General features: G+C 41.0%; 2 protein-coding genes across 2 annotated transcripts in view; one reads left to right on the forward strand and one right to left on the reverse strand.

The window, feature by feature from the left end:
- DNASE2B (deoxyribonuclease II beta) overlaps positions 1-18,112 on the forward strand; it is a 32,412-nt gene extending 14,300 nt beyond the window's left edge. The window contains exons 2-6 of the mRNA XM_015419396.1: positions 5,905-6,082; positions 12,085-12,166; positions 14,187-14,348; positions 15,689-15,889; positions 17,514-18,112. Of these exons, the coding sequence (XP_015274882.1) occupies positions 5,905-6,082; positions 12,085-12,166; positions 14,187-14,348; positions 15,689-15,889; positions 17,514-17,857 (967 nt within the window). The 3' untranslated portion in view covers positions 17,858-18,112. The remainder of the gene's footprint in view (positions 1-5,904; positions 6,083-12,084; positions 12,167-14,186; positions 14,349-15,688; positions 15,890-17,513) is intronic.
- LOC107117302 (uricase-like) overlaps positions 1-18,800 on the reverse strand; it is a 71,995-nt gene that overhangs the window by 43,095 nt on the left and 10,100 nt on the right. The gene's annotated exons all lie outside the window — the stretch shown is intronic.

The raw sequence follows: 18,800 nt of genomic DNA on the forward strand, positions 1-18,800 counted from the left end.
CTCTACCTTATCTTCTTCTTCCTCTTGTGACTCTTCCATTCGTAGACCCAGTTCCTCGCCATATTTTTCCAGAAAATATCCTACTTTAAATGTTGAGTCTATTCTATGTCTTTGCCCTTTATGAGTGAAAAGCACCCCTTCAGGTATTAACCATCTGAAAACAATTCTGTTTTCTTTCAATAGGTTGGTCAAAGTGTTGTACGGCGCCCTTCTCTCTCTCACACGCCATGGAATATCTTTTAGGAAAGTTATTTCTTCTCCTTGTATTGTCATTCGGGACTCGTTGGCTGCTTTCATTATTTTTTCTTTGAGATCTTTTCTATAGAATTTTATGTGTACCTCTCTTGGTTTCTTTGTTTTTTTTGCATACGCTGAGTTCCTTCTGAATATCGTTTCTATGCCTTCCTCTATTTCTTCTTTAGTTGCTACCTTAAGTTGTTCCGCGATGTTGTTGGCTAGGGTTTCTTTTAAGTCTTTGTCTATTGTTTCCACTATGTTCTGACACCTTATGATAAGAGATGCTTTCTCCATTTCTAAATTTATTACTGTGTCCTCTAGTCTCTCACATTTGCTTTTAATATCTTGAGCATCTAGATCCATCTCTCTTACTTTTTCTCTAACTTTCCCCTGTCTGGTGGCAAGATTGATAATTTCTTTTCTGTTTGCATGTATTTCTTGTCTATTATTCTGTATTTGCTGTTTCAGTTCATCGGTTTCATTTTTTATTTGTGTCGCTAAGTTGTCTATTTTGGCACTAACTGGTTCCATTTCTCTTTTTATTAGGGTAGGTAAGTTGTCTTCAAATGCATTTTTCATGGCAAGTGCCACCGCCTGGGCCACTGCTCTATTTACACTTTCTTCTATAGTTTTATTAATTTCCTTCATCGTTGCTTGGGGTGTTGCCATATTAGTTAATCTTAGTTGTGTACTTCCCCCCCCCTAATCCAGGAGATGGAATTGATGCTTTCCTGTTTGCACTACCTCCTGAAGCCATAAATTTGTATGTATAGACTTGAGGTTTCTGTTCTATTTAATAAATTTTTGTCTCTGGTTTTATCTCTAGTTGCCCCTTCTTGTATGTTTTCTAAGTTCTCTTTTTGTTCTCTATGTTTTCTCTATGTGCCTCTTTCCACTATTTCTGGCCCTTTAGATATTTATCTCTTTAGTGATCATTTATTGTCTCTTTAAATGTTTAGAGCGTCTGTCTCTTTAAATGTCCTTATAATGTCTCTTTAAATACCCTTTAGGTGTTTATCTCTTTAGTGTCCGTTTGATGTCTCTTTAAATGTTTAAAGCTTCTTAAATGTCCATTTAATGTCTCTATAATGTCTCTTTAAATACTTCCACTGCCACTTAAACCTATCCGCTGTATAGTTCAGTTCCGGCTTATTTTCTGATGCTCCTCGCCCCTCCTTTCTCTCCCCGTCGCCTCAGTTATGATGTCCCTCTTTCCTCTACTCCTCTGCACCCCTCCCTTCACTGCTTGTTTCTCGTCGCTCCGTCACTCCGATGCTCGTCTACTTCGGTTTCAGCTGGCTCGTTCTGCGCCGCTCAGCTCCGCCCCCACCTCTTCTCCGAACCCAGCTGTGCCCGGCTCCCAGCTCCCACGCTCGCCCGCCTCGATCTCAGCTGCCCTGCTCCGCGCCGCTCAGCTCCGCCTCTCCTCCGGACCCAGCTGGACCCGGCTCCCAGCTCACCGGGGCGTCTTAAAGCCACAGCGTCCTCTGCCACGTCCTCCTGCAACAAAGGCGGTAAAAGAAAAGGCGTTTATGTAGTTTCAAGCTTTAACTTCCCCTTTTATTTCAGCCCTTATTTTGAGCCTTTTCATCCAGTTATTCCTCCCTCTGCCTAGTATTTTAGTAGCCGCTCTTTTAGTCCTGTTGTGCTTGCTTCTTTCCTCGGCTCAGAATTTTTTAGCACCTTCTATTGTTTTGTAACATAACGTTGCCAGCCCATTATTTCCCCCACAGTCTATTAATGTAAGGTACTTAGCTTCGGGTAACGCTTGTTCCCATCTGATGACTCTGTTGCCTCCTCCTCGGCTCAATTGCCCTCGGCGTCTCCGCCGTCGCTCCTTCTTGGAATGTAACTTCCTTGCTGTAGGACAGCTGAGGTTCAGCCGGGGGTCGCCACCCCACTGGTTTCGCCCCAGAAGCTTCCCTTGCCTCACTCTTCGTCTCTCGGAGAGTTTGAAACGTTGTAATAGTTTAAAGAAGTTAGAAGTCCCGGGAGAGTGGTGTGCGTCCGTCCTCCCTCGTTGAAACCGGATCCGGAAGTCAACTTTTAGATATCCGCACGGAGGGGGCAACTTGGCTATTAGATATATATATAAATTGAGTAGTGGGGTGGCACTTTCTGAACATTCCACATGCCTCTAAATCAGTTGGCTCCATGATGTGTCACTCAGAAGCTGTCCCTATCCACTGGCTGCATTGCCTGAGTCCCGCCCACAGAGGCAGCGCCTGCCAAAACTTTCTTCAGAAGCTGTTTGCTTCACTCTGCTGAACACAGCTACTGTCTTCACTCTCCTCACCAGACAACGATTGATTCCCTCAGGGGACAAAACCCACTGTATTTAGTCTCCAAGCCAAGTTTGCTGAGGCAACACTGTCCAGAACGGGGGGAAAAAACCCACCAAGTAAACAACTGTCAGCATGGTGGAGGTGGGGGGGGGCAGCCCAAGGTATCACAGAAAAGCCAGTGGATACACACACAAGCAGAGATAGAGGATGGGACCAGACACAAAGAAAACAGGAAGCTAAAAACCTGAGGCATGCTGCAAAGCAGAAATACAGACAAAGTCACAGACAGATCTACGTAGGCACGCACGAACAGGAGAAGTACAGGAACAACTGGCTGAAGTGGAGAATGACATATACATTAAAAAAATACAGAGAGTGTGTGACACTGGGATAAACCCTGCAAGTGGGGAGAACTTTTAACCACACCCAGAGTGTGAAAACCAATTACAAAGAGAGATTCAAACCGACAGAGACAGAGACAGACATCCAGATACAGCCAATGCATTCATTACGCATCACATCTTTGGTTTTAAATTGTAATGTTTTGACTGTGACATATATGCTGCCTTGAGCCACAAGGAAAGGTGGGATTAAAAATATCTTAATTAAATGAATAAGTCTTTCATCAATTTGTGAATGACTGTTCCACTCAAAATATAAAAGATGAGTTCCAGAGCTGCAGCTGTGTTAACCTCTGCAGCCAAAACAACAAAGAGTTTTGTTGTACTATAACACCTTAAAGACTAAGAAACTGATCGTGACATGAGCTTACATAAGCAAGAACCAACTTCAATAGATGCATGAATTATTACATCAATAGGCAGAAATGCACACACTATAAGCAGAAGAAAGGGGGCTTTTGCAAAGAAAGAAAGATCGGGAGGCCCGGTTTCTCAGGACATAGGTACACTACATTGTCAAATACAAAGATCAAAACTGGATCTTCATTGGATCTTGGTTTTACTGGTACTTCACAATGTAATGTAACACACCTGCCTCCTGGGAAACTGGGCTGTCTCACCTCTCCTTGTAATATAGATATAGATAGATATCTCTCTAGCTGTTGATCATGCATCTGACCAGTGAGTGCTGGCTAGTGAAAGCGTATGCCACAATAAATGTATTAATCTTTAAGTATTAGCCTTTGTTGTTTTGATAAAAGTTCAGTTACCATAGATTTATATCATGCTAAATTAATCAGATTTAATGCATCTCCTGCGTGTTAATTAAATGGCCTCATTAAAGGGAACAGGGTTACAGCTTCAATTCCCATTGTAAAGCTTAGGAATTTCAGTAGGGTGTTCAAGGTAACATACTTTCTCCAGAGCCTTCCAAGTAAAGCTGGCTATTACTGTCTGTATGCTATACTAATTGGTACCTGCAGAACTGTACAAAATCAAGCACACATCCCTGCTAATAGCTGACAATCTGAAATTAGAGAAAAGAAAATTCCAGTGTGGTAGCCATGTTAATCTACTGCAGATGAAACAATAAAGAGTCTTGTGGCACCTCTATTTCTTGTGGCTTAAGATTTTGTGAGCCACAGACTACTGTTTTAAATGCACCCGAAGAAGCAGGCTTTCACTCACAAAAGCCTATGCCACAATAAATTTGTTAGTCTTTAAGACACTGTTGTTTTGACAAAAGAAGGATAGCTAGAAAAGAAGGAAAGGATGGAAAAGGCACATTTACAATATCCTTGGGAGCCATTCCTCTATTATGCACAGAGGGCTGATGGTTAGTGGGGCTAGGTGACTGGAAATAAGAGTATACTTTGTGCCTTATGAAATACACTCCACCTCATTTTTAGCACTTTTTCAGGGAGGATTTGAAATTATTTCTGGGAAGGAGAAGCTGTGCCCTCACTACTCTGGCAACTGGCCTAATGCTTCCTGTTTCATCTGAATGCATTGCAGTTACGAAAATGGTACAGAGTAGTGGGGCAAAACAGGAAGCATCAGTGTGGTTTCAAACTGAAATGCGGATCTGAGTGTTAATGCATTCAAGTGTGCATCCTGTTCCAGTGGCAGAACACAATGTTGGAAGGAGCACTGGTAAAAGGAGTTTGAAGAAAGACTCACATCAACGGAAGAATTCCAAGGAAAAGAAGGAAACTGAATGGAAAGATATGAAGGGGAGAGGATTGGAGAAGCTGGCTGAAGGCACTTTCCACAGGGATCAGTGACTTCCCTGCACCATCATGGTATACTTATGCCTACCACAACTGGAGGTGTAAGCAAAAATATTCTCATTGTGTGCAGTATTATGAACACAGAAGGACTGCAAACTTTCATCTTAGAGGGATGATACTCTTGAGTTCTATGCACAAGGCTCCTAACTGCTAATCTATGCTTGGTAGGCTAGATGCTGCACCGAACTGGATAGCCCAGGCTAGCCTAAGCGTGTCAGATCTCAGAAGCTAAGTAGGGTCAGTCCTGGCTAGTAGTTGGATGGGAGACCTCCAAGGAATACCAGGGTCATGACACGGAGGCAGGCAATGGCCAACCACCTCTGAATGTCTCTTGCCTTGAGAACCCTATGAGGTTGCCATAGGTCAGCTGTGACTTGATGACACACATACACACACACATACAGATTATATCCTCCTGTCAATTTGCTTGTGCATTGTCTATGGGAGGGGATAAGAACTGGTTAAAGTGTCATATCAGCACTTCTGCTGTTGCTGCATGTTGATCAGTGCTTTCCAGAAGACGGGCATTGTTGGTGTATACCATTGTGGTTGGCGGATGACAATGCTTTTTCCAGAACGTTGTAGCTATGTTGGTTGGCTCTTGTTTCCAGTAGTATTATTGTGCTTTTGATTATCTGGGCATCTGGAACAAAAATGACTAAGGCATGGCCCCAGCCTTAGGCTGAAGGAAGTCCTTCCAGCCTAAGGAGCCTCCTTCCAACTTAAGTGCCTCTTCCATGGGAGGAAATCTCCTGAGGCAGAAGGAAAGCATCAGACTTTGCTCAGTGTAGTGGTGGGATCTGTGCTTAAAAAGGTAAATACTACAAACACAGATGCTGTCCAATATATTACACAAGGTGTTGTCCATTATAATTCTTTCCTCTATCTTGAAGACGCAACTGGAGTAGATATTAATGCTGTACACTGGAAACATCCTCCTAATTCATAACATAATATTGCCATTGATACATGTTATGTAGGTTGGTGCTGTGCCACTTGAACACGTATACTGGTACATCTACACTATGATCCAAATTTACATTAAAAAACCTTAAAACTGGATACATCATAAGCTACTTACAATTTGTTGTTAAAGTACCCATCTTGTGTGTTCAATATCCTCTTCTCTTTAAGCTCTTCATATTATTTGTAAAATATATAGTTTGATGCCGATTTTTAATTTTTTAACAGGTATATTATTTATAAATTACCAAAGTACATGAGAGATGAAGCTGCTGGAACTGGGCTAGAGTACATGTTTATGGATTCTCTCACTCAAGCCTGGAAACTAAGTAAATATTTGATCAACCTGACAGAAAGTGCTCTGGGACAAACGTTACAGCAAGTCTACCAAGTTTATGAGTCCAAGGCAAGTGATAATGTATATAAAATGAAAAAATCTTGGAAAATTTTTTAAAACTCAGAATGAAGTTTTTATAACAAAGCATTCACGAGAATATGATACTATACATGCTATTCATTTTCAGCTTGGATAGTTAATAATATGTGATCTAACTATTGCCATATAGTTGAGCCTAAGAGAGGGCACCACAAGGAAACAGCTGTCTGAAGAATATGGCTGGTAGGGATGGGCACAAACTGGCTGATGAGACAAAATTCAGCACAAACTTGGGCTGATTCGATGCCACCAAAACAATGTTCAGGGAAGGCACCTTCCCCAAATGTTTACTGGACTTTTGTCTGGTTCAGCTGTTTGGGGCCATTTAAACCTAATAGCTGAGTGGTGTGGGGTCTGTAGCTGAGCTGTTAGGTTGAAATGGCTGCCAACCACTGAAACTTAACAGCTGATGGGCGCACCTACCCTGCTGTCAATATTGAGCCATTAAACCCACTGGTTTCACTCCCCCGACTTAAAAATGGGGGGGGGAGCAAAATGGATGGTTTAAATCAGAGATTTCGAACTCATTTGTTATGAGGGTCGGATCTGACATAAATGTCACTTTGTCGGGCCGGGCCGGGCCATGACCTTCCAGGACATTCAGTTGCTGACCTAACATTGCTGATCTTCTTAAAAGTCCCACAAGATGCCATTTCCCCACCCTCTCTGGCTCTTTCACTCCCTCCCCCCCCCTCCCAGGGGTGAGGAGCCCTCAGCCAGTCGAGGGAAGACATTCTTGCTCTCCTACGAAGCAGGAAATAGAAGAAACTGGCCAAAAGGAGGTGTAATATTAGAAGCAGGAAGCAGCACACAGCCAGTTGCTCTTGGGCTGAATTGGAGGCTTGCAGGCGCTGGATCCGGCCTGCGGGCCATATGTTTGACACCTGGGTGATCCTCCCCTTTCTCCCACAAGCTGCAGGCAGGAGAAATGGGGAACCAAACTCACCAGACTGGCTCAGTTCAAGTGGGGGCCTTTTGGCTCAGTTCTGGGGGCACCCTGAACCCTGAGCAGATTTTTAAGGTTTGTGCCCATCCCTAGTAGCTGGTATGTGGGAGTATACCAGAAGATATGGTTCAGTAAGTATGAGGGCTGTAGGCTGTGAAGGACTTTAGAGGTAATTACCAGCACTTTGAATGGGGCCTGAAAGCAGGTAGGTAAGTAGTGCAATTGCAGAGGCACAAGTTATATATTCTAAGTGGCTGCCCCAGACAGAACTTTTGCTGCCTTGTTTTGTACAGATTGAAACTCCTGAGACACCTTCAAAGAAAGCCCCATGTACAGCATGTGTTACTAGGGTATTACACTAGTCCAATACAGAGGTTATAGTAGCATGAATTCTGTTACATGCACCCTCTGGGGGGGCGGGCGAGACTTTAAAGGGTGATTTTAGAGTTGAAGCGTCTCTCCAGCCAAATAGACTTGGGGTCTGGGTTTGGTGCCACTTGCAGATTTGAGTAAACTGATAAAGAAGCTAGTTTTAAAGCTGAACCTTCCAGGTGTTTTGTTAATTACTACCAAAAAAATTCATAACAGCTAAATGTCTGCAGATATTTCTTGTCCGTAATTAACAACATACCAGGAAAGGCCAACTTCACAACCAATTTTCCCATCAGCTATTCCCCAATTTGCAAGTGACACTAAGCCCTGAACCTCAGGCCTGATTGGCCAACAGTTCCAAAACAAAATTCTGCCTTCAAAATTCTCTTGTTTTTAAAAAAGTAGTTTACTTCTGGGAGGGTTTAGAATTCAACCATACTGGGAAAATGCTGTCTGTCTTTTTTAATATCAAGATGTATGTTGATTTTCTAGCCTAGTAACTTTCTAAGACGTAGAGCCAACTGCTGGTAATAATGTAGAACTGTTCTAGACATCTTTTGATTATCATCAGCAAGGATTATGCAAATAGAATCATTGGACAGACTGCCAACATACAATTGGGTTTCTTGCAAACAGTCTTCTCCTCATAACCATATTTAAATACAGTGATGTTATCTAAAGTAACATTATGCATCTAATAATATAATATAAGATGTATCCAATGCCAATGTCTAGCCAAGAGTTAATCCTTTTTTTATTTGTGGGGACGGCGGAATATAAATTGAATAAATAAATAAATAAATAAATAAATAAATAAATAAATATTCAGATAGAGCAGAGGTGTCGAACTCATTTTTTTACGAGGGCCAGATCTGACATAAATATCACTGACATAAATGTCAGGCTGGACCATGTGTGCCATAAAATGTAACACAAGGTACTGGAAATATAAACTTTATAAAAATGATTTCAGATGCTGAATGGCAATAGCAGGTGTGATTGGATTAGGTGTGATATGCAGACGGGTGGAGATATCAACATTGCTAATGAGACCGGAAACCTAGGTCTTAATTTGGTACAGGAGGATTCAGTCCAGGAGGATCCAAAGAATAAATGGAAATAAGTCTGAAGAAGTAAGCGGTGACTCACAAAAGCACATACCGTACCACAATTTTGTTAGTCTTTAAAGGTGTTACTAGACTCTTTCTACTACTATGAGAAACCGGAAACCTAGGTCTTAATTTGGTACAGGAGGATTCAGTCCAGGAGGATCCAAAGAATAAATGGAAATAAGTCTGAAGAAGTAAGCGGTGACTCACAAAAGCACATACCGTACCACAATTTTGTTAGTCTTTAAAGGTGTTACTAGACTCTTTCTACTACTATGAGAAACCACAACATTCAAAAACCAGTGGGGGAACATTTTAACCTTCCAGGGCATTCAGTTGCTGACCTAAGAGTAGCAGTTTTCTTACAAAGGAAGATTAGAAGATTTCTTACAAAGGGAGATTAGAAAGAGAGACTGCTGAATTGCAACTGATCATGAAAGCTCAAGACAATGCAGACTCCTGGACTGAACTGAGACCTACGTTTCTTCACTCATTACCAATGCCTGCTATTGTCATTTGGCATCTGAAATCACTTCTCTCTCCAAGATATAAGGACAGATGGGCTCACATTCCAGCTGTATCTGAAAAAGTGAGCAGTGATTCATGAAAGCTCATGCCCTGCCACAAATTTTGTTAGTCATTAAGGTGCTGCTGTACTTTTGCTCTCTTTCAGTAATAAAGAATGCAAGCTGTGCTGTTAGGTTTAACACCCATGAGATAGAGTGTGCTAGCAAGTCACTTCCACTTTATGGTGACCCTGTGAATTAATGACCTCCAAAACATCCTGTCATTAACAACCTTGTTCAGGTCTTGCAAACTGAAGGCTGTGGCTTCCTTTCTTGAGTTAATCCACCTCATGTTGGGTTTTCCACTTTTCCTACTGCCTTCAACTTTTCCTAGCATCAGATAGAGTAGGAAGGCATTTTATATGCCACAGGGTATGGACCACTGAGCTGATCCAAGCCTAGACATAATTTACAGCCCCTATCATGAAATACAGCTGCACACTTCAGCAAGTGTACTCTGGCGTATCAGGATGGCCTAGGGGATGCCACAAACCTATTCTCCTGAGAGAGTAAGTCCACTCTGTGTATTGCAGAGCTTTTTGAAGTCACCCCTCTCTGGGTTCTCTTTTTAGAATTTGAGTTCATATGAGTCGTTTATGCTAGCATGATATTTGGTTTTATGTTTTTTTCAACAACTATTTTTAGATGCCTGTTTTTTCAGTTGATTAGAATGTATGTCTTTTCTGAAGTGGTTTTTAAAATTCTTTCTACTTTCAAGAGCTGTGAATAGGGTGGCTTTATCCTGTATTGATTTGGCTTTCCCTCTGTACAGCAAACTGGATGAAGAAATATTAATCTCTCCTTTAGAAATCATTAAGGCTTGAACAGAGTCTTCCTCTACTGTTGGTGCCGTTGGCTAATATGCAGACTGAGTCTTCATATCACATACCCCACTCCATCCAGAATTAATGTTTCCATGCCTGCCTCTTTCTTTCTTTCTTTCTTTCTTTCTTTCTTTCTTTCTTTCTTTCTTTCTTTCTTTCTTTCTTTCTCCTTTTCTCTCTCTCTTTCTAAAGAAATCAACCATTTCCTAGCAGGGTTCAAAGTTTCTGAACTTGTCAAAATTACATGATTAACTTTATTTTAATCAGCACCTGTACCTATAGATGCTTGGCAGGCTGGGATGATTTTCTTTCACCAACAGGTTTGCACTGCAGAATATAAGCTTAGCAGACAGAGCTTTTATTTCAGAAGATGTTACAGTTTTGTAAATAAAATTAATATAATTAGTCATTTCCACTAATGTGCCATATAGAAGAAATACTGCATAATCTCTCTTCTATAATTCTGTATTCATCTATCTTTCTCTTCTTTCATCTTTGTATATGGCTGTGGCAACGGGATCCAAAAATCTAGGGATGAAAAATACTAACAATGATCACAAGGAAAAATTTATCTGAGTCTTACCTCCTCAGGGACGGCAAACAAAATAGGCAATTACAACACAAAAGATCACAGTCCATGTCACAAAAGATACAAAGATGATAAAACAAAGAATCCATTTGAGATGTCATAAAGGAATAATATCTATCTTCCTCTCAAACTTGGGCAGTCAAACATGTCTGGTGGTTGAAGATTTATCTCACTGCTCAAAATAACAAACTCAAACGGCATGGTTTGCCTCAAACTTACAAACCTGGGAATTTCTTTTGCATAGTGTTCAAGATATGTCTTGCTGTATGTGATTTACAGCCATCCTAATAGGCATTCTTTGCAAGAGTTCCAGCAACCACCATAGCTTTAGTAGCCCATCAGAAATTCATCAGTGATCCATTGGTTGACCTCAGTCTGTGTTGTGCCCAGTACTATTCAAAAGTAGGGTTGCCAGCTCCGGGTTGGAAATTATCTGGAGATTTTGGTGTTGGAGTCTAAGGAGGGTGGGGGTTTGGGAAGGGAGGGACTTCAATGGTATAATGCCACAGAGTCCATTTTCCAAAGGGTCATTTTCTCCAGGTGAACTGATCTCTGTTGCCTGGAGATCAGTTGTTATCCCAGGAGATTTCCAGCCACCACCTGAAGGTTGGTAACCCTAGTTCTAAGACAGAAAGCCATTTCACATAGACTGATGAAAAATTCTGTTGGGCCTCATTGTTAACTTGTGTTGTAACACTTTTGTGTGGTAATGCATTATAGGAGAACAGAGAGGGCAAGAGATCCTTAAGGAAAGTTTGTCCACCATTACTGATTGAGAAATTCCTGATAAGCTTCTGAAGAACCTCATGGTTTCTCAGAATGCAGGCTGGAAGCCACTAGTTTAAAAAATCTGCATTTTTACTTTCATTTTAGATGAACAAGAAGTTTGGCTGGGCAATCACAAGTAGAGTTATACCCAGGGCTTTTTTTGTAGAAAAAGCACAGCAGGAACTCATTAGCATAATAGGCCACACTCAACAGCAGAAACTCATTTGCCTATTAGGCCACACACCCCTGTTACCAGAAGTGTGCTCATCCAGCCACACCCACCTTTTGCTTCTTATTCTGTTTACCTTGTTTGTTGTCAAAACCCAGGGCTTTTCCTGTAGCAGGAACTCCTTTGCATTTCAGGCCACACACCCCTAATGTAGCCAATCCAAATGAGTTTCTGCTGTTAGGTGTGGCCTATTATGCTAATGAGTTCCTGCTGGGCGTGGCCAACTTGGAAGCCAGCCGGAACTCCATTCCTGTGCGTTCCTGCCCAAAAATAGCCCTGGTTATACCCTTCTAAATCCATTGACTTCAATAGGGTTTCATTCTGCTTGGGAATGGGAACAAAACATACAAACAAGCTTGGGAACAAAATATACAAAGTAGAACTTTTAATTTGTTTCATTTGTTGGTAACATTCAACATTACCAGTATATCAGTGTTGAATATAAGATGATTTTAGCTTAAAACTAGTGATAGAAGGCTCTGTTGTTTTTCTTATACAAGGAGGTAGTTGAGGAGCATGTTGTTTCCTTCTAAAACTCAACACACCATTTTAAAATATTTTGTTGTTAGAAAAATAGCACTGCATATGTGATATATAATGATGCTCCGCCAGGCAAAATGAATTACAGCTGGAAACATGGACATACTAAAGGTAATTTGTTTTGAACACTTCCTCTATAGAGGAGCCTCTTTTCTATGCATCCAAGTCCCTTTTAAAGCTGTTAATAAACTAGACTTCAAAGAATGACCAGTGTGATTTATTGAACACTTAACATATACCCATGTAAACTTGAATGTGGTTTGCTTATAATTCAACTTGCTATGGATCATTGTTCAATATTTATTGAACTCATTCATAAACGTCTTTAGGTTTTGAGCCCATGTGCCTGCCTCAAACCACACAAATACTTTATGTGCATTATTACATACGGGAAGGTATTACCTTAATGCCTCTGAAAAATCCAAAAGAACAAAGAAATTTACTCAACATCCTGACTGGAATATGAGGATTTAAGTAAATGCTTCAGTTATAGTCTGCACCCGCACATTTTTAATATTGCACTGTCATGTGCTTAGAAGCTTTTGGTGGCACTAAGTCAGGGGTGGCCAAACTGCAGCTTGGGAGCCACATGCAGCTCTTTCACACCATCTAATTTAATGTTAATAAAAGCAAATTTGCATATTTTTCAATTAAAACGTGTGTGTAATATTTGGTCATGTCTTGCGGCTCTCAAACATCTGACGTTTATTCTGTGTAGCTGTTAACGTTATACAAGTTTGGCCACCCCTGCACTAAGTAAAAATGTAGCAAGGGGCTATCTGTGCTGAAAAAATTATATGGTGGCTGCACTTTCAGAGGTCACTGAACCCATATTTCACCATTGTGGCAGAGGAAAATGGGGGCCCTGGCTCTCCCGCACAGGAAGTCTCTATAGTCCCACCAAGGATGAAAGCAGGAGGGTCACAGAGAGGCTGAGAACCATGGACCATCCAGGGGATCAGGGTTGGCTAGAGGGTGATGCTGTAGGACAGAACAGGTTGGCTGTCTTAGCTGCACTTGGCAGGGAAGGGGTGCTACTTGGAGTGTGGGGGTGCTGCGTTAAGCACATAGAGACTGGAATAAGGGGCAGGCTCCAATGCTGAGGCAGTCCCTTGAGGCTGTGGTAAAGTGGAATCTGGAGGGGTTGAGAACGGAGGCCAGCGAGAAGGCAAACCCAACCAGAGGGAAGTGATGGAACTCTCCCTGTAAGACTGGACTAAAGTCATACCAGTAAAGTGTGAGTGAAATGACCTAGGCTGATCATCTCTTCATTGAGGAAGTACCAGCATGGAAGGCCAACTTCCTCCCAGCCTGCACTGGGCCCCCACACTGAGCCTGGACCAGTCAGTCAGCCACACCCATTCCCACAACCATATTTAAAAATCATGTAGTATTCATTTCCTAGGCACGGTTGGAAGAGTATTCCATAGAGAAGGACATGCATGAGATCATCGTGGACTGATAAAAGGAGTATGATTATAAGAATGGTCATAAACTGTTTTTCTATAACCCAGACCTTTAAATTATTTAACGGGAATAAATCCAAAACTGAGAGACCTGTGACTTTGGTGTTCTTAAAAAAAATCCCGTAATGTCTTTCCAAAAATCAGCAATGACCACAGAGGACATTTTAAAAAAAGACATGTTCATGAACTCCTTTCATGATTGTTGTCAATTGGAATCTCTGTGGCACATCAGAATATTGGCTGTCCACAAGAGGTAGGTTGAGTAATCCATTTGTAATTTTCCTTGTGTCAATTTGTAAACAAAACTTTGCATATGAAAACTTAGATATTATGAAAATTGAAGTTGTATGCTTTGCTTCACTGTAGGCTTCTGGACTGGCATAGGGCAAAAATAATCTAACTTTTTGTATCTTCATTTTTCGCCTAATGAACATTGTAAGCTACCTACATAATAAAGATTAATTCATAATTTGATAGCCTGAGGAATAAATAGACGGAGGATCCTTACCAAAGAAAAACATTATAAATTGTGTCCAGATAACAAATGATTGGCATTAAGGAATGTAGGAAACAATATTATCCATTGGGTATGATTGTACTCCCCTTCCATATTACATTGAACCATTTCTCACTCTTCTTTTAATGTTTTCTTCTATGTGCAACAGGGTTTCTGCTTTTGGACAAATCCCAAGGTTTCTGGGTAATTCACAGTATTCCTGAGTTTCCTCCATTTCCTCAGAAGGGTTATCAATATCCCCACACTGGACAGAAAAATGGGCAGACAGCAATTTGTTTAACATTCCGATATGATCAGTTTGCAAAAATAGGTAATTATATGTCACTCTGGGAAAGCTTTCTTATACATGTACAAATTTACCTCATGGGACTGTTTTTTATTTATCGTCACTTATATGACTGGTGTTTGGTTTTACCTGATCAAACAGCTGAAATCACAGTTGGTAGCATGAAACTCCTGGAAATGGGCACCTAGGGCCACTTTTCAAGCCCTCACAATCTGAAACTAATCTGATTTTGCACGCCATTTCCAGACACATGGCAAATGGCAAGCCACTGACATGAATGGGTTACATTTAAATCATGCCACTGAGTTCACGGGTGCATTGTAAATCACTAAAATATGACTGTAAATCAACCCCTCTGAATGGCCATCAATGCCACTCTTAAAACTGCCTTTCTATTTTTCACATGTTGCATACAAATAGTGGGAGAGTGACTGAGAGGAGTTTCAAGTGGCCCTTGTGATGCTTAGGAATTTGCAATACTTACCTTGGCCCTAAAAAAATTCTGCTACCTAAAAATATGATGTTGGCGTTGGAAATATTGATGATGCTGCATAAGTATTTCAAGCATTTTTCTTTTGGCCTTGGCTGTGGTACTGGGATAATGCCACGCTTTGCTGCCTTGCTCTGATGTGGATGTTGAGATTCTCCTTGATAAGAAATTATTCAAGTATGTCTTGGGCCACTTCATAATATAGATGCTGCCCAAAATTATATATATACTTTATATAACCCTCTTACCAAATGTGCCAGCCTAATCCCATAGAGACTCTCCAAACCAGTGCCAGCAGCCATAAGAAAATCCCTCCACACGATAGGGCAACAGCATGAGCTTTGCAGATATTATCGCCTGCATAAACCATGCAGAATATTTTGGGACTGTCTAGGACATGCTTTTCAAACATCAAGGCTGATGTTTTTGGCAAACTTACCTGTGAGTATGCCTTACTGATTGAAGGGATTTACGCATAGGACCGGGCCTCGTGGTCAGTGGATCATGGGTTTGGTGGAAGACAAATGTGTCACTTTGAAACAAGGAGTAGCATCTCAGAGGGTCCTAAGTACTCCTAGTTTGGCTGTGATCACTAAACTGTGAAATTTGTGGGAAATATAGTTGCCAAAAACAACATGGACAGCATGTCATAGGAACAGCCCGTGCCAACATGGCTGCTGGTCTTGAATAGCCAGTGCAGAGGAACAGGGAATCAGTGGACGAAAACAGCAGTGTCATGAAACTTGGAGAGTCATAAGGGTATGCATCCAGTTGATCTGTACAATGGCCACTTACATGCATTCTTCAAGGTTTAGGCAGCATTTAACATCTTCTTTAACACAGCCTTGGCTAACCTCTTTTTCATTTCGTTCAGACAAACAACTGTTATGCTACAATCCTAATATCTACAATTGCTCCGTCCCAAAGATCTTTTGCCCAGAGCTGTTAAATCTGCAAATGCTGTGTGCAGGATCAAAGCTGCCCCCAATCCCTCAGAAGCAGTGCCTCACCAAACTCCAATCAGCCCAAGGCGAAAGTCTCCTGAACTTTGCTAAAACACACAGTTATAATGAGGGTAAGACTGGGAAGGGATAACTTTGGTGGGGAAACAGAAAGGCTATTTTTAGGGGGACTGAAGGCAGGAAAGTTATACACCAAACTAGGGGAGCAACACATTTAGATATCCTTAATAAAGACAAGACTGCAATCCAGTAAAGGTAGAAGCATTAGAACTGATTTCAATGGAACTGGAGTACTCCTCAATAAGATGTTCAGCTCCTCAGAGATTTATTTTTTTTCAGAACAGTGTTATATTTTAATAACAAAAAGTGATTCTAAGTGGGAAACGTTTTTCTGTGTTATTGGAAGGTTCTGTTAGCCTAAGTATTCCGTAAAGGTTTCAGGAGGGTGGGGAGAAACATGCCAGACGGATGTTCATCATATGAACCTTGTGTGAGTGGTCACAAGACTGTGGGATTCTGTACAACATCAGAATTTATTCACTTTCTCCTCTTCCCAAAGTCTACATGTATGTATACAGTACATTTTAACACGAGGAGGCAGAAACCCTCAGTCTGGTTGTGTAAAAGCCCTGTAGGATGGAAGATCCCAAGAGCTGTATTAGCATAAGCGTGTGTTCATGCAACAGATAAACATACCCTGCTATTGTCTGACCTCCATTCATTTGCCAAGGGGCTCCCACTATGAACTGGTATTTCTTGGCTGTATTTTAGATCAGAAATTTATCTTCATTTGGCACGTATGCATTATGTGAAGTTTCCTTTAAAGGGTCAAATTATGTCATCAAAAGAAAATGCTTCTGTAAGAAGTTACAATATCCTGCCTAGAAAAGGAATGTTTACGTCAAAAATAATGCTGAAAGTTTTTTTGCTTGTACCAAACTATGCTGAGAAGCACAATGTGGGGGGAAAGACTGGAAGAGACATGGCTATTATTATCTTCAGGCATCCTTCTTGAATATGAAGCATTTCCTCTTGTGTTGTGTTCCTCTTGTGCTATGAATGCTACACTTTAGAGCAGAAGCAGCCAAATTCCACAGTTTGGGAGCTGGACCACCATCCCTAGCCAAAGTATGTCATGGCCAAGAGCCTGTTCAACTGCACTGTCTTGGGGCAGGTGAAATAAAGGCAAAAGTACTGTGGCTTCACCTTCCCAACCAACTTCTATGGATGGAAGTGTCTTGTAGTCACCCTCCCCACTAGTATAAGCCTGGCTGTTCTTAGACATGGGTTTGAAGAAGCAGAGAATGATTTCTAGGGGAAGGGAAGCCTTATTTAGGCGGGTTGGAAAAGGAAACAATGGCACTTTGCAGTGCAACTGTCAGAAACTGAAGTAATGTGCTTTCATACTTGCATCATCTCTCCTGCATCCCAAGCCTTGCAGAACACCTATGAAGTGATACAGTATTGAGTCACAGGAACTAGACCAAATTGTGACACAGGCACCAGCTGGCCATCTCCTAATACATTGTCTAAAAACAAATAGCTAACTACATAGTGACAGTCCAGTTATTTCGAACAAAACAACAGCTATTCTCCAACCCATCAATTTTTTTAATGCAATCAAGATTTTAAAAGCAAAAAATTGAGAAGAAATAAGGAAGGGGCACTCAAAATTGAAAATGAAATGAATTTCACAAGCCAAGCCAATAACAATTTTTCACTTTTTCTATTTGCCAGATATCTACTTAACCTGGATGGCTCCAGAACTGAAAACAGATTTGTTAGTAGAATCCTGGCAGCGTAAGGGACGTGAATTCTTCTCAAACTGCTCTCTTCCTTATCATGTCTATAATACAAATCTAATCCAGACACCATGGAATTCTTCCTTCTCCTCGTATTATGATCATTCCAAGTGGTGTGTCTCTAAAAGGTATGAAGACCAGTGGACATGCATTGGAGACCTAAATTATGCACCTCAGCAGGCTAAGAGAAGTGGTGGCTTCATTTGCACTCAGAATCAGTACATTTACAAAGCATTCAGGCAACTGGTTTACCATTATTATGGTTGTCGTGTCTCTTGAGTTTGCACATGGGTCATGGACCTGCGAATTATTCCTAATAATCTCAAATTTGCTTATTTTTAAAAGATCTGTCTAATCTGCATTGTGTTGAGAAATCTTTCCAGATGGTGAAAATTCTTGGGTGTGACATCCCGTTGGCAAGAGGAAGCAGGATGGCTCTTTGTTCCTATCTAACCCTACTGCCCTCTGACATGCCCCCTCTCTTTTTTTAACCTACACGCTCTGCTGTTTGCTAAGAGTTTGTAGTCCATACAGTCCCTGATATCAAAATTTAAAGTTATGTAAATTAATATTAAAACTGAAAGCTATGTAAGTTGATGCAGACACATGTGATTTGTTCTGATGTACAAAAGGTTAGTGCAGAATGTGGGGTTCCTTGGTGTATAATTTGAGGGTTTGAGAGGTTTTTAAACTTTGATTATTCACTGCTTGAAGTGACTGTAGATGCAGTTTTTGTTTATTAACCTGTGATCTCAGGTGCATCTGCCAATTACACATAAACAGTGTTGGAACACTCCTTTTCAATGTAGCTCTACCTGAAAACCTGTCTGTAGGAAAAAAGGTTACTGAAAAAGATGCTGCTCTTTTCAGCTGGAGAGCTCCTTCTCATGTGACTTCTCATAAGAGAGGGTCCTAGTGAACATTCTTGTTTCAAGAGGAACATACACATCTCACTGCAGATTTTTAGAGCAGTAAGTGTTTAACCTTGACTTCAGATTCTGTGCCTGCTTTACACGCCATTCTTTTTCCTCCAGTGTATTTATTCTGCAGCTACAATTTAAAAATGCACTTTTCTAAATCGGAGTGAAACATCACTTGTGATGTGTTGGGGGTGGCATCTAAAGTTTTTTTTTTTTTTTTTTTAAAGCACAATCACCCTATCACAGCTATGCAGTAGTGTCCTACAAGTGCTTTCATAAGAACATAAGAGAAGCCAATGTTG

Source organism: Gekko japonicus, unplaced genomic scaffold (assembly GCF_001447785.1).
Source record: "Gekko japonicus isolate JY-2015 unplaced genomic scaffold, Gekko_japonicus_V1.1 scaffold494, whole genome shotgun sequence".
Classification (NCBI taxonomy): Eukaryota; Metazoa; Chordata; class Lepidosauria; order Squamata; family Gekkonidae; genus Gekko; species Gekko japonicus.